The sequence below is a fragment of the Rhamphochromis longiceps genome, linkage group LG6, assembly GCF_057381845.1.
Source record: "Rhamphochromis longiceps isolate RC_006_pf linkage group LG6, R_longiceps_female_GT1.1, whole genome shotgun sequence".
NCBI classification, from domain to species: Eukaryota; Metazoa; Chordata; class Actinopteri; order Cichliformes; family Cichlidae; genus Rhamphochromis; species Rhamphochromis longiceps.
Window position 1 is genome coordinate 21,644,195 of NC_140562.1, and position 21,841 is coordinate 21,666,035.

At 40.9% G+C, this 21,841-nt stretch overlaps 1 protein-coding gene across 2 annotated transcripts in view; it reads right to left on the minus strand.

The window, feature by feature from the left end:
• Positions 1-1,321: 1,321 nt before the first annotated feature.
• Positions 1,322-21,841, minus strand: part of cntln (centlein, centrosomal protein) — a 95,058-nt gene continuing 74,538 nt past the window's right edge. For both annotated transcript variants that reach the window (XM_085409715.1, XM_085409714.1), the window contains 3 exons: positions 19,306-19,503; positions 13,782-13,856; positions 1,322-2,143 (listed from right to left, as the gene is read on the minus strand). In XM_085409715.1, the coding sequence (XP_085265841.1) occupies positions 2,033-2,143; positions 13,782-13,856; positions 19,306-19,503 (384 nt within the window). In that variant the 3' untranslated portion in view covers positions 1,322-2,032. The remainder of the gene's footprint in view (positions 2,144-13,781; positions 13,857-19,305; positions 19,504-21,841) is intronic.

A 21,841-nucleotide genomic window follows, 5' to 3' on the forward strand; every position in this document is an offset into this window, starting at 1 on the left:
AAAAGAAGGGTGGAAGACAAGGAGTGAAAGAGAAGAAGAGTATGGCATGCCATTCCTACACAGAGGAGGGAGAAAGAAAAGGGGAGATGAATCATACACAGCGCCTAGTGGAAGAAATGAGCGTGTGTGTGCGCATTGGATGGGGGTGGTGGTGGTTATTTGAAGGGTGTTTTCAAGATCATTTTAACATCTTCACTGAGGGAGCGTCAGAGGCAAGGCCAGGTTAATTAAACCCAAGGGAGTACCAGCTGAGGGGCCCCGCATTTGAATATGTCACAGAAATAGAGCGAGCGCGTCAGCCGAGGCCGGGTTTCGGTGAGCAAATATGTTGACTGTGCATTACACGCTACGAGGAAGAGGGAGAAATAGAGACAGACAGCGGAGGGGTAGGGCGGGGCCATGCAGGAGGGTCTCTGTGATGTTTTGCTTTTCTTTACCCACGGTGCCACCGGATTTCTCTGAGTTATTAATGTTTGTCATTAGCTCCATTACGCTGGAGGACAGTGACAGGAAAAGAGAGTGAAGAAATTTATATGGGACAAATATTGACAATAGCTCGCCCATGGGTATTGGAGAAGAAGAAAAGATGCAAACTATGTTAATGAATGGTAATTAACCACTAGGGTTTGTCTCTCCTGGATCCCAGCTAAATTGGTCCCCGAGTTGCAGATAGAGACAGTCCTGGCCTAATCCTTTATTATAAAAAGATAAAGGAAAACGACATCATTAGCATATATTTGAGAAGGAGGTGGGGGGTTGGTGGGGGGGATTAAAAAGTGGAATTATTTCTTTTTAATTCTTGAACGGAGGATCCTTCGTGCCACTGTTTATTACACATAATAAAAAGAAAGGAGGAAAGTGGTTATTCAAAAAAAAGGGAAAAGAAGAAGCAATTTCAAAGGAGGCGTGTGGGTCTCCTGAGTGGGATGCAAACTCAAGGACAGAGACCTGGATTGTGGTTTAATATTCAAAATGAATAATAAGAGAGGGAGGACAAGGGAAACAGATAAAAGGAAGTGGAGGTAGCTGTGTCAAGGATGGAACCACTCCTCTTGTGCACCACGGCTCTGTGTGTGTGCGTGTGTGCTCATCCTGACCCTTACTAATGATGTCAGCAGCAGGGGCCACTTGTTACAGACAGGAACCATGCCAACAGGCAGCTGTCAATCATAAGAGAGGTGCGAGAACCCCGCAGTCCAGCAGAGCATCCTCAGTCACCATCCCACTCTGACTGACACTCCTTTGAACTGCCAGAACAAGCAAAGTACGAGAGCACAGCAAAGCAAACGACAGCGACCATCACAAAAAGGCAGCCTTTAGAAGTTAAAAGGGCTTTTATTTTGGAAATTAAGTAAATGTTTATTAAACAAAATGGTAAAAAAAATCAAGCAATACTTAATATAATTACATAACAAAATAAAAGATTAGAAGCTTTAACAATCTCCTTCAGAAATAAATACTTGCAGTGCATTTCATAAATGGAACAGATGAGGCTTCAATCACTGAACTGGATCTGAGGGTAATACACTCTGGAGCTCCTTGCAGTGAATATTCTGCTCTCTCTTGCTTTGGACTTTCCTAAAGTGTCGACTAGGCATGCGTAGATCAAGTCCCTGCAACCTAAAAGTTCTTGAGGTGCCAAATAAATTAGAGGGAAAGGGGTAAAAGAAAGTTTCAAAAAGTGTAATTTAAACATTAGAGTAAGCATTTGCCTTATCACCCCAGGTCTGCGTTGAGAGCGGAGGAGAGTGGCTGCACTGTAAATTAGCTTGGCACTAAAGGGCCCTGTCTGATAGACATAGTGCAGTGAGTGCTAACACAGATGTCGAGGGCTCATTTACAAAAGCTGGGGTGCTGCGTTGAGCCAGTGGCCCAGAGTGAGTCGACAGCGCTTTTCTCACAAATATTGGTTCTGCTGCCCCGGCCCAGCTTGGCTCAGCCCGGCTCCCACCGAGTAGGAGCTGGGGAGGGAGAGAAGAAGGGAGGGAGGAAAAGAAGAGGATGACAGTTTTCCCAGCCTCAGCCCAGGGAGTCAGGCTTTTTCGCTGACTGGTGTTGCGAGCGTGGCCAGCTCTTCTGTCAGCACTTTCCTCTCCTTCATCTTCACGCGCACAGCCTCCATTAGCTGGCCGGCAGAGGGGATCTGCAGGGGAGGGGAAGCACAGAAAAAAGGGTGTGGGGGTGGCGGTAGAAGGGGAAGAGAAAATGAGGAAAACACGCACAAAAGCACAAGTATTAAAAAATAAAATCAGATTTTTTTATATATCTATCCAGCTATATATATATATATATATATATAAATATAAAATATATATATATATATATATATAAATATAAAATATATATATATATATATATATATATATATATATATATATACATATACATATATATATATATATATATATATATATATATATATATATATATATATATATATATATATATATATATATATATATATTTTTTTTTTTTTACACCTGGCAGCCTGTTTGCTGTTTTATGAAATAAGAGAAGCCCAAGCAGGGCCTCAGGATTTGTGAAATTTCTCAGGGAACAGCCACTTTGAGATAAAGTAAATCACAAAGCAGCCTACACAGCAGTAGCCCAACTCCACAGCTCACTTTTATTAAACTTCCATTTTTGACCAGTGAGAATGCAGTTCATGTTTTTTTTTCAAGCCAGCTGTAAAAAACATTCACATGTTAACTTAAACAGGTCTGCTGTTTTTTCCCGTCCACACCAGCAGAGGTATGGTATCCCAACATTGATCCTGAACATTTTCCCCAATACATGCCTGTCCACTGTGGACAGGAAAAACTCTATGGAAATATAATTTTTTTTAACATAATACTACAATAAACAATAAACAAACAATAAAACCACACGTTAAAAATCAGTATATCTACACGTCTGAGTGACAGAAAGTCCCTAATTGTGAGACGAACCGGTATTGGTTTGATTTTTGGAATGTCATTTTTCCTCGAACAGTCAGGGCAGATGGCCGCTCCTCCCTGAGCCTGGTTCTGCCGGAGGTTTCTTTCTGTTAAAAGAGTTTTTCCAACCCACTGTTGCCAATCGCTTGCTCAAAGGGGGTCTGATTGTATGATTGTTGAGGTTCTCTCTGTATTACAGTAGGATCGTTACCTAACAATATAAAGCCCCTGGAGGTGACTGTTGTTGTGATTTGGTGCTACATAAAAAAATGAACTGAATTAATGTTTCTTGTGAGTAGTGCTGTGAAACAGCTCTAAAAGAGTAATTTTATCCTGTAACTGTAAAAAAAAAACACAAAAAAAAAACGCCACCCACATTCTTGTTTTCATGAGTCTAAAGAGACAATACATTTTCCCAGAAGCTTTATCCATTTTTTCCTTATTGTGCCTCTAGGCATAATTAGCACCAATGGTAAAAACTTAAAGTATTGCTTTTTGTGTGCGTCACTGGATTGAATCTATACCAGGAAGAGGAAAGGATGAGAGCTGATACTGATTAATTCATAAATGTGAAAACAAAGAATTGGCAGGTTCCTCCTCAGAGTACTGGGTAATTTTGTTTTTCTTCCTCATCGACAGGAGGATTTGATTTGAATGTGCACCGACTCACCCATACATATTCCCCTTAAGTTATGCAATGCTTTTTATAGGCACATTTTGTAAGCAAGGGAAGCATGATATTTCCCTGACCAATTTACCAAGTCCCATAGCATGAAGTGAGAAGGGGACAGGACAGATGTGATTATTTCATAAAAGAGAGTGTGAAAACAAGAGCCCTCGAACTACACACAGAAGCAGAAAGAAGAAAAAATTGTAAAATATGATCTTGATTAAGCAAACAGTAACAGAGAAACCTCCAGGTTTGAAAAATGAAGTTGAGGTTGTTCTGAGCACCACTTGAGGCTGGTGCCAAAGTGTAGCTCCATTGATTCCCATGTTAAACCCTTATTTGTTTATTTTTTCTCTTGGTTACAACCCTATGGATGGTATGTCAGCACTCAGACTCCTTATAATGTGTGTGAGTGTTGACATAGGTAGTTGTAGTTGCTAGCTGTCTGGTTAGGGATGTCAAGACTGCATTGTAGGTGGCTGACAGCTGGTGTCGTAAGTCACCACCTCTGTTGAATGATGTTCATTACATCGATTACATCATTACATCACCGACATCGATGGCCTCTTTTGCTTTCAAACTCTGTCTTCTCTGTCCAAAATGTGAATACAGGCATCCTAACAGCGACCTTTATCCATTATGTGCAGATGTACAGCTGAGTCTTGTCCTGTCAAGGTGGCTCTATGTTGTGCCATGCCACTGTGCTTGCAGTGTTGTGCTTTTTGGAGCATTTTAAAGTAATTATACAACAAATTTAATAGCAATATCTGTGCTTCAGTTTTGAGTTAAAGTCTAGTACTTTATTTGTATGTTACTTTGGACTAATGTTCAGGTGTCTGTGTTGCAAGTATACAGTATAAGGATAGAATTTGCTAGCCAAGCCTGTCAGTATTAGCTGATAGCTCCCACCCACTGATCCAAACTGTCACCAAGATGGTGACAGTTTGCAGATAATGCTTGGATCCAAAATGGTACTAAAACCTAGTTTAAAACTTTTAGTACTCAGTTTCAAATACAGCTGGAGAGTGCGCATTAGAAACTCAAATATACACACACACGCAGTTCTCCTGCCCCTTGACACCTTCTCTTCTTCATTAAAGGTAAAAGAATCAGGGAACACAAGGCCGTATGTGCCAGGAAGTATGTGAGAAAGTGTGTGTGAGTGTGCACTTGTGCACGCGTGCACTGGGGAGTCAGTTCCAGCAGCACTGGATGCTTCAAACACACAGCATAACTCCTCAGAGAACCACTACACTGAAGTAACTGCTGAGACATCTCCCTCTGCCTCTGTCCTCCAGAGAGAGCTCACTCTCTCTGTTTCACACACACACACTCACATTTCTTAATAAGCTAATTGCACTTAGAGCCACTAACTATGCAAACAAACGCACTAAAATAGAGACACAGCCACAACACGGGGCTCTGTGGGATAGCAAAGTGGGAGACTGGATCATTAAAAGTCCCGATGTGGGAATATGAGTAAACAACACTAACAGGTAAACATGATCTAGATAAACCTAACATTAAGTGAGATTTAGGCCTAAAAAAAGATGCTGAATGTATGCAACAAACTCAATGTGCTTTCAATTCCTTCATTTTAAAAACTTATTTTTGGCAGTCCTTTTCTCAGACAGGAACAAAAAGAAAAAACAAAGGACACCATGAACCTTTCTGCCACTCATCACAGGTATCATCCCTTAAAACAAGGCATTACCCATTTGAAGTCATGAGAAATTCAAGGAACAGATTCTGTATAAACACGAGTAGGTACACAAAAACCATCAACAGGATTATAAAGCTTTTTGAGTGTTGATGTAATGAAGTGTGTGTGTGTGTGTGTGTGTGTGTGTGTGTGTGTGTGTGTGTGTGTGTGTGTGTGTGTGTGTATTGTGCAAATTTGTCTCTTGGCTGATATTGAATTTCAATGAAAATGCCTTAATTTTGATTGTTTCTTACACTAGCAGATTCTGACACAAGAAAACACAAGTGCTCACAAATGGGACAAGCAGCACTATCATTCTCTTTCATCTGACTGCCACATTAGCTCGGGACTGATACCCTGCAGGATGGTTGGAGGTAAGCTGTGATGCAGCTGCTCTGGCTGGATCCCCTGGGCTGCTTAAGGCGGTGTTAAGAACTGGCACTAATGTTATGCTACAGTTGATTTAGCTGGGCCCCTGTCCCCTTTGGCGGAGCTAGCAAGCACCAGCAACACAATGGCTGTTTTGCAAGAGGCCCTGTCCCCTTTGGCAAAACTAAAATAGCTACTGTAGCATTAAGCCATGCTAACTCGCATCCATTACTATTCAACAGGCCCTGCAGAGCCGACCTTTTGTCTATGTATGATTTCATGAACATGTTTCAGGAGTGAACTGACGTGCAAAGCCACTGACACTGACAAGTTTGTGTGGGTATACGTGTGTGAGTGTGTGTGGACAAGGACAGGGGCTGCAAGCAAGAGGTGTTTTTATGAGCCAATTAAATGACACTGCTATGCTATAGCCTGGGGCACACCTCAAGGCAACAAGCAGCTCAAAGTTTCCGCACTCCAGCGACGCTGGTCTGGTAGTGGCATTACACACAACTTTTTTAAAAAAATAAAAGATCAATCATTCCACCTCTTTTGTCTTCTCCCTCGGAATGGGTTAACACAATTATTTCCAAGGGCCCAATTTGGTTTCAGAGATTGTGTCAGATGGCTGGATATCTAAATGAATAGAAATGTGGAGGGAGGAGAGGCTTGCAGAGCCTAAAAAGAAATACAAGAGGACCTTAGCAAGGAGGATTCTTAGTTATTCACGAGCTATTGTCAATGTAACTGCAATAGTCATGTATATTTAATAATGTAGATGTTGCCACTGAACTCCAGTACTCTGCTATACAAACAACATTTAGGTCCTTGAAAAATCTTCAAGGAGTGTGCATATCGGCAGCTGTAAAAACCAAAACTTTCATACAGTTTGTACGTTTATACATAATAAAGCCAGTGTGCACTACTGATATGAGCTGAGTGTTAAATAAATAAATAAATGAAGAAGTGAGTGCTATGATAGGCTTTCTTGGGGTGTGAAGGGAAACCTGCTGTACATCTTTGTCTCTGGCTAGTGAGTCATCTCCAATCTAGGCCACTAGTCAAGGTAAGGGAGAAGTAGTTACAGTAGTTTTATAGCAGAGGGAGGGTGGAAACAGCTCTTTGATCTCTGATCTTCTCACTTTTGTTTGAAAATCAAATTTATCAAACGGGGGAATAACAACAACAACAACATGATAAATAGATTAAAAAAAGCACAAAGGCACCGTACTTGCATTTGATTATCTCCAATAATGAATATGTCACATTTGCAAAGAGGGGCTCAGGTAAGAAAATCACTAAAGCACCGACGAGCCTATTCTCTTGCTCTCCTTCGTAATTACCTACCCCAGCAGCATAGCAGATCCCTCGCTTTTCTCCCCTTTAGGCCACTGGAGACTGATATGAAAGGGAATTGGACACTTGGGGCCACAAATACTGTAATTAAAAATCTCTCCTTTTCTTGATACGTTGTTTGCAAACATCATTTCAGAGCGCAACATGCATTTGTTAGGGATCTGACCTAAATACACCCTAGATTAAACATAGGAAAGCACCCGGTCTTTGTTTCAGGTTCATACTCATTAGGTGTGAAAATGAGGTGATTCAGGCATGATTGGGGTATAAATATAGAAAGGTGATATCCATACAAAACAGATGCAACCTTTAGGTGGAATTCAGGAACCCAGAACATGGCTATGTAACAGTTATGGCTCATCGGTCAAGGTAATGCACTGGGAAGGAGTTGCAGTCAGGAAAAGTGGCTGTGCTGGCAGCAAGCTGTCACAAAATAAAAAGCTGCTAAGACTTACCAGCTTCTAGTGTGGGTTCAGAGGGAAGGCAATGCATCAAGCCATCAGTTCAGTGTAGATAATTTTTCTATATTAACTTAAAAGTTCCTGATTACGCTTTTACTTATTTTCTTTCATACATACACCACTACCGATTGTGGACTCATTATTATTCAATAATGAGACAGAATAATCGCTGTGAATCCTTATCTAAAGAGATTATTTCTACTATTGGCTTTGTGTGATGTCACTGAGAGCGTATATCTTTAATATGGTCATCTCAGGTACACAGCTCTGGTGTGTACCTGAGATTACCAGCGGCAGTCAAACAGAGCCGGCTTAAAGGAGAATTGTCCTAATAGGAGAAGAACTAAAATACCTTCTTTCAGACAGAGGATAAACTGTAAATAATGCAAGCTACTGGGGTACAGTTAGAAATGAGCAGAACAACTGCCCCGTTAGTCTACTGTGCCCATCAGCAGACTAAATCGCCCTTGGATACAATCAGTAACATTTAAAGCACCAAAGAGGCTTCAAGAAATCTTTTTTCACCTTGCCCCTCAACTTTAACTAAAATTGAGTACTTAAGTGGGCTGGACCAGTGAAACTACATGACAGACATGCAAACTTACAGAAAGCGTTCTGGCATTTCATTGCCCAGACTGTCCCACAATTATAAAACATTTTTATTAATTCAAAGAAAAGTTCATTTTTTCCACGAACCCACTGTAAAAGTTATGAAAATGCATTTAAAAGTTCTACATCTATGTACTCTTTGTTGAGTCATCATGGGGCAAGATGGGAGTCTTTACCCAGGCAGATTCTGGCCTTCTGTTCAACACCCCTGCTCTGTTATCTGGACAAAAGTGGTAGCCATCTGCAAATTAGACCTAGAGGACGCCCTCTTTACACTGGCTTCCAATTGAATACAGGATCAGTTTTAAAGCCCTTTTATTGGTTTTAAAATCTCTAAATGGTCTGGCACCTCTTTATTTGTCTGACTTGTTGAAGCCCCACGTCCCCACTCGTTCCCTTCGGTCAGCTGAGCAGTTGCTGCTTTCGGTCCCAAAGTCACGGCTGAAACTTAGAGGAGACCGAGCGTTCTCTGTTGCTGCGCCGATGCTTTGGAATAACCTTCCTCTTCATATTAGACAGGCTACATCAGTGCCAGTTTTTAAGTCTTTATTAAAAACCTATTTTTATTCCCTGGCTTTTAACTCTGTGGGTAACTGATATTTTTATTTTATTGCTATGTCTGGTTTTATTACTATGTGCATATTAGTATTGTACAGCACTTTGGTCTACCACTTGTGTTTTTAAAGTGCTATATAAATAAATAAATGATGATGATGATGATGATGGAATCCCATGCCACAAAATTCCCGGCACGCAGTTTTGTGCTGATGTTAATGCCGGATGAATTATGGAACTGTGCAGTTACTGAATGAGATTGAGATGTTATTGAAAATGACCCATTCTTTCCACAAATGTTTCGTGACTGTATGGCTACTTGCTCGGTAACACGTGAACTCAAAGATTAAGAGATGTGGCCCAATACTTGTTGTTCATGTAGTGCAAATTCAACAGCTTTAATCACCCAACCCATTAATGGCTAAGGAACATCAGCAAGAAGCTGCATCTGCAGTTTCTTTTTATCTGAAACGCAGGCTGAATAGGCCAGAAAACTCACAGAGCACTCTGATACTAACAACAATAATATTAGTCTCCTCCTGGGAACCCTTCACTGTTTCAGTGACACATTTACAGTACAAAGTCTCAACTCAAGTCCCCTCCACACACATACAAACATACTTACAGGGACCAAAAAGAGTGTCTGATTTAATTAGCTCAGTCATTAATTGGAGCTTAATTAGAGCCACTTTCCTTCAGAGAGAAGTGTGGGACTAAGGGCTGTTCCTTGTCATTACAGAGGCATAATGAGCCACACAACACAACACACTGCTCCTCACTCTCACAGCACCACCAACAACAGAAAAGTTTCAGAGTGCATGGAAACAGAGCCATAGATATTTTTAAAACCAAGGGTTAATGATGTAACACCTCATAGAAATACCAATATAGTGTGAAGCCTTTATAAGAAGTGACATGAAAAAAGTGCTATTTAATGCTATTTACCACTGTAGAAATGGGCTACAGGAAACCCTCCCGAAAGTTTGATACAGGTTTGAAATTACAGGAATTATTTCAGCCTTAGAGACCACCCATAAACGCCTTTGATGTTTTATAACAAGTCCAGTCCTGATTGGTCTGGCTTGTCTCTACCACTGTCTTAATGTAATGTTCACCTGCTTGTTATAGCTCGGAGGCTGATAAGAAGTGATGCTTGTACGTCTCCCTTGGGTGTGATTGTGAGGTAAATATTAGCAGGCCCTCAGCGCCACCTCATACCAGTAAACCAAACCACTGTCCTCTCATAAAGAAATCAACAGAGTCAATGACTTTTTAAATGTTATTATGCTGTCATGAGGCTTCAGATAGGTGTGTGTGTATACAAAATGAGTCTGAAAAATGATCTGGAGGGAACGTGTGTGCTTGCGTGCATGTGCACACGCTTGCATGCACATGCTGCTCCTGTTCATTATTGGCCAGCAGCAGAAGGCAGTCATTTCCCTGTCTTCATAAAGACTTGGTCCATTAAATTCTACCTCCAGTCAATAATTAGGACTCCACAAATAAACCAAAGGCAATTAAATCAATGCTTCCCCGGGTCGGTACCTGGACCCCATGGCCCACATGGACACTCCATCTTCACCGCTGGCCTTATTCATGGTAGGTTGAGGTGGAGCCATATAGCACACCCCCTGGCCTGCTCATGATTATTAGACAGCATCGTCCCTTGATTCGGGCTATGGAGCGCTGCTTACGGTGGCTCTCTACTGAGAGGCGCAGGGTTTGATTTCATTAACTCACCAGTGGAGGTGAGAGACGAGAAAATGAACGCAATGTTTCATTTTGTTTTGAGTGGACATGTGGGGCAGGGGTGAGGGGGCTCCGGAAATCTATGGCACTTCTATGGAATGAAGGGAGCAGTTACCTCAACACATACACCATCACATATCATCAGGTCTGCAACACAGAGTTTGTTAGCGTACTGCCAACACCTCTCTTTCTTGTTACGTTGACATGTGGCAGCGCATGACAGTGATTGTAAACAATGGCCCACACACAGACAAAGACGCACACATAGGTACCTATCGTCGTATCCACACACACACACACACACACACACACACACACACACACACACACACACACACACACACACACAGAGAATGAGTGATGGGTTTGCCATTGACAGGGCCACTGAGATAATAAAGTGCTGTCCCACTGGCAGCTCCATTAAGCACTGACAGTGACAAGATGAGGCTGTCGTGAGTGTGGTGCGCACACACACACACACACACACACACACACACACACACACACACACACACACACACACACACACACACACACACAGATGGACATATCCTCATCCTCTTCTGGTGACAGCCAGCCAGTTAAGGACATGGATCTCTCTCATCTTTCCTTTCACTGGGTCTATTTCTGTCTCTGTGTCTTTTTATTCGAGGAAGTGTGTATGAGTACTGCTCCGGGTAAGATCATATCGCTATTAGGGGAGTGTGTTATTAGTGTCACAGACAGGGTGACAGCCCAGGCCATTCCACTTCACAGATGTTCTGCTTGGTGAGCCTTTCATAAGCTATGACAGAGAGTCGAAAAACCAAGCGGGTACTTTACTGGAGTTCTTGAAGTGTATGCACTCACTAGAAAATGTTGGCTTCTCTGCAGCAGCTTTCACTTAGTGTAGGTCCAATATCACAGCGGTCTTAAACACATAAATTAAGCTTATGAAAAAACCTGATCTTTTGGCATGCAAGATGTCCCACCAGCTGCCCCAAAAAATATAGAAATATGAAAGAGAAAGGCAAAGACAGAGCCTGGTGTCCACTTAATATGACAATACGCTTTTAAAAACCAGACAGCGAGAAGAAACTGCATGATCGAGCCGAGAAGAAAAATAAAATAAACAAACAGCAAAAAAACCAAAAAAAAAAAAAAAAAAAAAAAACAGAACAAGATGGACTTGAAAGGGGATAGAAAAAGTCTGTTTCAGTGAAGGGGGATGACTGCGGTGGTCCCAGTGGTCCCCACAGGGACCTGGGGGCGAGTCTCAGCCTTGTCATACTCCGCTTTTCTCCTCCTCCACTCTGCACACCAACTCCAGCCCCCCCCCCACCATCCCTGTTCTGCCCACGGAAAACGTCGATAGCAGGCTGCCGGTGCCGAGGTCTCTGGTGGACACTAGCTCATTCTCCCGGCATTGACAGGCCCGCCAAATCAATATTTAGTTCCCCACTAACAAGCTGCCTCGGGGTCTGAGCCAGAGAGAGAGAGAGAGAGAGTGAAGAATGCGGGACAGTGGAGGATGGCAGAGAGAGAGCAGGGACTGAGAGCTGTCCAGCTAGAAGGGAAAAACATGGATTCAGTAGAGTGTTGTGTGTGTGTTAGTGTGGGAGGGGGAGAGGAAGGTGGAAAGGTCAGAAGAAGATCTGGGGAACAAGAGAACAGTGTCTGGTGTGTGTCGTGGTGCGGAGGCGACGCATGAGTGCCTGCGGCAGCCGCTGACAAGAACACAGACAAGACACACACACATACTCGACACTCTCAATCATACACATATCACAGCGAGCAGACGTTGACAGCACTCGAGCAAAGCTCCAGCAGAGCACTCACAGATGACTGGCTGTGTGCTCACAAAGACTCCAACACAGCCACAATCTAGTTGCTTTTCTTTGTTTATCTTTTGCATTATTGTCTTTTTTTTTCAGAGGCTGAGCAGGATCGTTGGGGTGGGAAAAAAATCCTCCACTTACTGTATTTGGTGGCCAATTTTTGTTTTTCAAGCATTGAAGACTGACAAGTAACAAAGCCACATTTGGCTAAACCAAACTGTAACGTAGACACCAAAACATCCACTTAATCATAGATAAATAAATAAAATGCCTTAGTCAATAAATAAATAGATTTCTTCATTGTTCAAAAACATATACAGTGCCAGCCAAAGGTTTGGACACACCTGAGGGCCTGGATATCTCTAATTATCTGACACAGCTTTTATTAAAAACAAACAAAAATGAAGCAACATCTATGACGCACAAATGCACTGAAATGAAACTCTTTGAATCTCTTACACAGTGAACATATTACATGTTTAAAAAAATACCCTAAGTTTTTATCAAAACTCAAAAATTCTAAACAGAACATCTGTGATGTTTGGAAGAGAGGAATTTTTACAGCGAAATCATCCTGCTCACTCTTTGGGTGTCTTTAAACGAGCATTTGTTGTTTCCTTTTCCTCTCACTGCTGCTGCTGCTGATTTATCCCAAACAACTACATAGTAACAAAGTAAGCTAGGACCAGATATTACATATATTTGATAGAATTTCCTGCTTCAGTATGGCAAAGAAAGCTCAACTTACTGTAGGTCAACAGCAACTTACAGCATGAATGCATGTTTTTTTTTAGGTTCTCTGTTATCTCATCCAATCCGATCCATCCATGAAACTCATGAACATGGAGACACAGTCCATCCAGCCAGCCATCCAATTCAGGGTGGCGGGGGGCTGGAACCACCATAGGACGAGGGGCAGGGTACATCTGGACAGGCCACCAATTTATCACACTACACTGCCAACGCACACACACACCCATTCACACTCACATTCACACCTATGCGCAATTTTGAATCACTAGTTAACCTAACCCCACTGATAAAACAAGCTCTTGCAAATAATAACTAAATAATTACTACTAGTACTACCTGTTGCCCAGTGTCAGCTGGGATACAGCCCCTTAGTGATCATGAATTAGATAAGGGGTTAAGGAAATGGATTGATAGCTGGCTGGAAAACAAACTTGCTTTGGTTGGGAAAATACATAATTGCCTTTCTGTTGAAATAAATCATGCACTTGTTTGTTATGTTAGACCATATTAGCAAGTACATTTCTGCAATGTCTTTTTAATTCCCTGTGCAACCAATACTGAAAATAGGCCTGCCTGGACTGCAGGTAATGACTTATTCGAACACAGTAGTAACTGTGCAGTAACCACGAATTACTTATATAAAGTAAACAGATTAAAGTGTGACTGGTAATTAAAATCTTAGTGGGACTAAAGCAAGCGTTTGTGTTTTTGCACATTAAAACAAAAATATATTATTTTGTGACTATTGCACTGCCTAAGCAGGAACAAGTTATGTGATCATTACTGCAAGTAGGTGAGACTGACCTTCTGCTGGAGAATGTGGTTTACATGGGCCAGCCACTGCTGATCTCTGGGATACTCTGAGCAATCTGCCGTCCCCTGTAAACACAAAAGGAGATTCTCAGCAGTGTTTTCTTTTAGAGATCATAGGACAAGGAATCAAAAGTGTTGAGCGACAACCTTCATTAAATTGTAGGAATATTTACATTTTGTATAAAATGTCACGTCAGACATTATTGAGGTATAATGTTTCTACAAAGAAACACATTTGTTGCCAAAGGACAGAAATGTAGCACCAGTTGCACCAGTTAGGACCTTTAAGAAGCATTGTGGAGACTATTGCAAGGTATCCCAGAATGCCTCTGCATACTACTCATGTGTAAAGACCTAAGAGAGTGGCAGTGCTAATGAACATGGTGAAACGGAACTACATGGCCATGAGCACGTACTCCTGAGCTACCTATGCTTCCTCTTCACTTCAAATCCAAAGTGGCACTGGACAAGATGTGACGCGACTTGTGTTGGCTCGCAGGGATACAAGAGGAAGAGCAGGAGGAGAAAAGTCTGAGTGCGTGTGTGTGTGGGTTTGAAAACGTCCCTGCAGTGACACAATGGCTCTAACAGGTACAAAACCGTTTCATGTGAGTTGGAGTTATCTTAATTCTATGTGTCCACTTTTTACTTCTTCTTTCAATGTAATTACAGTATTAATTAAATAAAGCTTTCATAAATTCAGCTTTATGTACTGTGTACTAATAAAGCACATTACATTATACAAAGACTAAAGGGAATCCATGCAATTTCAATCGTTTTTCAGTTTTTCTACTTGATAAATGTGTCAAATTACAGAAGTTCTGCTAGCTGGCTGCTTTTCTGTATTTATACTTTTTAAATCATGTATTTTTTTATTTATTACTTAACTACTTTGGTGTAGTATGAAGGGCTATGGGAGAGGTCTTTATCAACAGGAAAATCTAAAAAAATGTATGTCCTCTATATTTTCCAAAGCCATCAAGGAGGCTGGGCCAATTAAGGCCCCTGGGTCTTACATTTGACATCATTGCTATAGACAATTAAATTACAAATATCCTCTAAATTTAGACAAATAAATACAAAAATCCTGAACCATGGAAGATAACAGAAAATCTATCTGTATATTAAAGGATGTTTTCACTGTTGTATTTGCTGGCCCTTTGTTTAATTATGTATTCACGATAATCAAGGCTTTCCTTTAACAAAGCAGCTTGCCTTGTTTTTGTCTTACTGGAAGCACTGGAAGGATATATTTTAGTACTGGACATGTTTCATTTCACTGCACACTTTATCCCACTAACCTTGACATGATGGCTGGGAGCATTCACATACCACAGGATGTATGACAACAGTCTGCAAGTCTGTATCTCTTCCTGTTGATCCCCAGCTGTTTGGTACCCTATATAAGGTCTCTGGTGATAGTGCTTGTTTTGCCTAATTAGTGAATGATGCTTGGGAAACAGAGACCTACATCGAAAGCAAGGTCATAACAAGTGTGTGTGTTTGTGTGTTTATATTACTGAGAAAAAAAGAAAGCCTTTTGTGAGTGCTGTCTTAAAACATCTCACAACATAGGTGAACACTGTGTGTAAAACGCATGTATGCACTGTGTGAAAGTGTTTGCGTGTAAATGTGTGGGCGCTTGCTGGCCCTTGATAAATACATAACAAAGCACTGACCCTCCATCCAATATCAGGTGCAAAACAAACTGGCCTGGCAATTATAGCTTTATTACATCTGGATCATTAACTCCACAACAAGTTGCCAAGGGAGCGTGGAGCTGCTCGGGCCTTTCTGCGGCTCTGTTGCACACATGAACTGGATAGTGGACAGTAAGAGTGTTGAGGATGACAGCAGTGTGTAAATATGCGTGGAATAAGTGTGTTTCATTTAATTATGTGTAGCAAAGAAGCAAAGAAGTGAATATTGATATTAATTAATAAATGAAAAACAACATTCCTAAAGATGGGATGCTGTATAAACTGTATGATTTGCACGTTACTCAAGCCCTACATATTATATAACAGAATCAGTACAATAACACCTAGACATTTTGCTGATATGCTGATTTTAAAATTGATGTTTAAAGCTCAGGGAATTCCTTGATACATAATGAGCTAAATGCTTTGTATGGGTGACAGGTTTATCACTGACTAGATTGGCATTTTCTCATTGAAAACATGCAAAGTCTTCATTCAAGAGCAGTTATATGCACTCCAAAACTTGTAGATAATGTTTAGTAATAATGGGTTCTTTGCAGACGTGCAAGTCCCCCCATTCCATTGGCACTAATGTGCTCCCATACAATCAAAGGTGCTGGCTTTTGTAGTGATAACAAGCCAGACGGTTTTTAGCTCAGATTTAGATTTTGAGAGTTTTTTTCAGCTCACCTTAGTCCATCTGAACTGAGCATTTCTCCATCTTCGTTATTTATGTGTCTTCTTTGCACAGCCGAGTTAAAACTCGCATTTGTGTATACAGTGACGAATGCGCTCACTGACAATTTTAAGGCAGAAACAAGTGAACAAAGATTATTTCTCTAGAGAACAGAAAATGACTAAGAATAGGAAAAGATGATGGTCATTACAAGAAGGCCATCTATTCCCCAAATCCCCTGAAATTGTAAATAGAACCAGGAATAATTCACTTAAACAATTTGAAACACTTGAAATTCAAAAATGTATCGATTTCAAAACCAAGTACTAGTGCCCTCCAAAGCTGAAAACTTCTAGAAATATTGTTGACAAGAGACATCAAACTAAAAGAAAGTAACTGTTGGCAATGCAGCGTTCTCATTTAAAAGTAAAAAAAGAGAAGTAAAAACAACCCCACAGAGCCTGAACTCTCATTCAGCTCACTGGTATCGCAAAACTAAATGAATAAATGAATAAACTTGCTATGTGTTGGACTTGTTGAACACTGCTGGGACATCCTGATACAGTAACATCGTGTCAGTCCTCAAGCTCAATGAGTAACTCACAATCGAAAAAGATTGTGGACACGCTGCTCAGAGTTTACTGAGTGAGGGGCATATTTCAGAAACAAATAACATGAAACATTTGCTTGTACAAAATGCTAAAGAAAAAATCATGAGTCAGTACTTTGTCACATATATAAGTGAGTCCAGATTGTGGATAATGAGATAGAGTGATTTTTTTTAATAACCACAAGCTGTTAGGAATCTTCTGCATATATTTTGCTTACAGCTGAAGGAAAAGGTTTGTGAACACTTTGCTAGTTTCTGATTTTCTGTATAACCGAGTCCAATTTTCCAAGAAGTGGAAAAACAGAAACAAAAATCCTGATCATTCTTGAACAATAGCTTGGAGGACCTTTTGCTCATTGCCTCGCTCACGTTTGCCCAAATGAACTTTCTACATGAGGTTCTGTTCAATAAAAGACGGAACTTTGACATGTTCAATCCAAAAATCATATTTATTCTTTTTTGGCTATTCTTTGCTGGGATGACTTGTGTGCCGAGCGGCTGCTGTCTTCCTGCATGACCCACTTTCTCTTGAGATTTAGATGTCCTGACATTTTCCTTTAAAATTTGCTGATTTATTTCAAAACTCATCGCTCCATAAATGATGTTCTGCCATCCTGGCCCAGATGCAGTGAAGCAGGTCCAAACCACAATCGCCACATTTCAGAGGTTACATTGGAATTCTGCATTTTCTTCTCTCTGAACATCATTCGCATTTAAATAACTTCTATTTTGGCCTCATCTTTCTAGAAAACATTGGGAAACCAGCTTTCTGGCAGGCGAACAAAATATTTAGACTGAGAATGGTTACCTTTTCCTTGAAGCCCTGTCATGCACATCATTACTGTTTAGAGTTCTCTTGGCGGTACACTCATGAACTCTTTTATGAACCAATGTTGAACTAATGAGGCATTTAGTTGCTTAGAAGTTACCCTGGGATCCTTTGTGACCTCCTAGACTGTTACAAGGCTTCCTCTTGGAATGATTTGTTGGTCAACCACTCCTGGTGGTGTTGAATTCATTTGCACAAAGGCAGCCCGGTTATGGATTTCTTATGTCCCTATTTAAAGATCATTTTGTAGCATGATAAACATAAACAACAACTCCCTGTTCTTTAAATAGAAACACCTGATTATCATTACAGCCTACAAATTCCTGAGATCTGTGTAATTTTTCAAATATAATATTGGGCACCTTTTTCCTGAGTCTAATAGTTTCTTTTCATCTCTTTAATGGGGCTGTCTTTGTCTAGTTTTATGAGTTAAAAGGGAATGAGACTGGATGGTTATTTGGGCCATATTTAAACAGAAAGGGTTCACAAACTTTTTTCCAGCAACCGTACCTGCTATCCCAAGTGAACAACAGACTACATTATACTGTAGTCTTTCTTTTGAATTTTAACAGTAAAAAAGTTTTAACCTTTTACATCCTTTAATAAACACAGACACAAGGGGTAAACAAACCAGTGTTAAGGCACCAAGTAGATTCTAATAAACCATCACTAATAAAATGCAGTGGAAGAAAACAGGTGGTGAAGAGAAAAAGAGTGATTTTACCAACAGAGGTTAAAGCTTTGGTGAAAGGGACTGTTTGTCAAGTGAGAAACTGTTCCCTTTCATCTCTTGGGTGGAGCTGTGCAGCAAAGGGCTAAAATTGGTTTCAAGTGTGAGTAAGTGTCTGCTGCGCCCTCTCTCATCTTGTGATAGATGGGAGGAAGTCCCCAGGGATGTGAGGCTGATTGTAACATAGGGCTGCTAATTGATGACATGGCTGGGTGTGATCTATGGTGGAGCCCACCAAGTTGTAAAAGAGTCTGGAAGACTTCTGAAAACCGACAACACTCAATAACAAGGAATTTTCTGTTCAATGACTGCTTTTACCTGAAAGGAGGGGTAAAAAGTTGTACGCACTCAGCTTGTGCCATTATTAAATCTTATATCAAGTTGATATGTGCTGCAGGAGTTGACAGGTTTTTGATCTTGCCTGGATTGAACACTCACTTTAAACATGGAGTCTTCGCTTTGGCACTGTTACTTCCCAACTTATTAGTGACATGCCTCTGCGCATTTTTTTTAAAGTTCTCCAGGATTGCTTACTTGCTCTATCTACGCATCAATGAGAGGAGGTCAGACACAAGCAGACATTTCCAGGAAGGTTAAACACTGTTGGACAATGAAATGAAATGAGATGGCACCTACTTCTCTCCTCTTTCCTTCTTTCCAGACTGATGCCAATCTATAGTTTCTGTTCCCAGCAGACAGAGCAAAGTAGCTCTTTGACACTAATTTTGCTTTACTTGACAAAGAAGATACCCAAAGCCAAAGCCAATATTAATGCTATACTGTCCTTGCCAATCCATGGTGCACATGCACAGAAACAAAAAAAACTTTGAGGATGTTTCAAAATTTTACAGCATTAAAAAAAATCTATCACAGGTATGCTGAATGCCCTGGGCTTAATCAATCCTAAACTTGATATAATTCTTTAACTTAGAATTTGTATATAATCGTGAACACAGTCTCCTGGGCTTACCTGATCAGTTTCCATTATGTCTGCGAGATCATTCTCTGACATATTGAGGATGGAGGCAGCAATGGACTTGGCTTTGATCATAGACTTGGCTGAGAGGCCGCCCTTTGCTGCCACAGAGTTGGCCTGCCTCAACCTCCTCCTCTTCATCAACTGCTGCTTGACCTCTTGAACGTCTAAAAGTATTTCACTGGCCAGGGCCTGAAGGGGGAGGAGAAAAAGGAATAAAAAAAGAAGAGGATGATGAAATGGATGTAGAAAAACAAGAGGGATAGCTCTGCCTGGCAGATGAATAAATGAAATTGATCAAGCATGCGCCAGAGAGGCCTAGTACATTATGGAGGAATATTGAGTTTGACACACTCAGATTCTCTTCGGTTTCGCCTCACGCTCCCCTGTAGGAATGTGGACCTGAGGGTTTGTTGCCCTGTCGATTGAAAGCTGAGGGAACAGAGCTTTGATATCAAACGCACCCCAAGTTTTGCTAAATTCTCCACAGACAGAGAATCATGCATCAGAGAGAGAAAGACAGGGAGCTACTGAAAATACAGCCATTCATTTATTTATTTGCTTTCTGAATGTCTCACAGTACAACAGGGCAGCATAACACTGTTAATAATTAAGCTACGAAGGGCTGTTTCAAATGGTGCCCAAGTGAAAGGCAAGCGAGACGAGGAAGGCCTGCGATGGCACAGTTGTCGGGCACTAAATGGGAGTTTGCTCTAAATACAGAGAGACAATTAAATGTTAAAACTGCCACTGTACACGAGAAAGTCAATAAAGTAAACTCCCCTTTGCTTCATTTTGAGCTTATTGATCGAGGCAATAATCTTCTGTATCATTCCCTTGTAAGCCCGCTGAAAAGCTGACCTTGGAATAGATGGTCAGATGAGGGAAAGCTAGAGACAGGAGAACTTGCAGTACACAAAACAAAATAAAAAATAAACACAAAGTACAACTTCCTCTTGGACGGCAGAAAACACAAGCAGGCAAACAAGAAGCGCGGGGCACGTACACCGACACAAACCTAAGTACAAACACAGAAAGCACTCAAGGGCTTTAAAGTAACACTGGTAATCACACATGAGCACCGCTGAATTGCGCAAAAAATCTCCACTTTTCCGTCTTCATTTTACACAGGTGCACCAGGTGCAGTTTACAAAGCTAGAAGTGGTCCCTGCTGGAGACTGCTGAGAGAGTAGTTAAAGGCTTGCAGTTGACATAATGCTTCTGGTCTATTAGCAAAACACTGAACATTCAGAAATACAAAGGGAATGTCTTTAAGGAAGATCATAATGTAGTAAATTCATTCAAATGAAAAAAATTAAGTTTAAATGTTTCGGGGAAAAGTTAAAAAGTGAAAGTGTGAGGTGTCAGTACAGATTCACCAGTTGCACTTCTAGAAAACAGTGTGACAAAGTCTTGATTAAACTTCAAAATGCAGCATTAGTGAATTATTTTCACAAGCATCCATCCATTCATCCATCCATCCTCTTAATTGCTTATCCAATTTAGGGTCGCTCGGAGGCTGGAGCCTATCCCAGCTGTCACACGGAGAGAGGCGGAGTAGCTCTGTGATATACTGGATAGGCTGCCAGTACATCGCAGGTCTCAACACCGTGTTAACCCCTGTACCTCTGTGCCGTCACAATTGCTTCTACTTTCATATGGATATAAATATTCAAGATGATGAACAGAAGACATAAACACTAGTTATTAAGGAAGCCAGCTTCAGTTCATTTAGGTCATCTTAGCTCTATTCAGCCTTAGGGAATATGCAGCTCATTAACTAACAGTTGGACATCCTATTCTTATATTTACAGCCCAATAGACATTCACTCATTAGTCAAGGGTTAAATTCAATTGCCGTAAATATTGTGTGTGGAATCATCCAGAAGGAGATTAAGGGGTGACTTTATCACTCATTTTGACTCTGGGAGAGATGGCTGGGACTGGCGAATGCAAGCGTTCACACATACAAGCTTTTGAAATACACAGATGGAAAAATGTGTGTGTCTGTGTGTTTATTAAGAGGTCTTAGCCTGGAGAGTACCACAAACAGTATGGCCAGAGGGCCAATTTAGACAGGACGAGGATCAGGGCATGGAGATGTGGATCAAATGAGCAGCTAAAAGATATCCTCTTTGATAATAAACTACCACTGAATTAGCATTTACACACATGAGCACACAATGGGCCCTTTATAAATAAAAAGAACAGAGCAAGAGGAGAAATGCTCTAATTTTGTTGGATCATCTACCCACTGATAATAGCAACTGCTGTTTAGCAGTTTATTGCATACCCTATGAGCCTGAATGAGGTTGCGGAAGTCTGTTTCACAGAATATGAAAGTCATATGTGGCTCTCACATCTCTTGTTATGAATAGTTTTGATGTCCTGCATGTCTGAGCCTGACAGCATTTTAAAGTAATTAAAAAAACACACATCTATATAAAAAAAAAATAGGGGATGTAAGGATGACTGGCCAAAAATTGTACTTTTTGTACTCTGCAAGAGAAAAAACTCCTCTGTGTTTGTG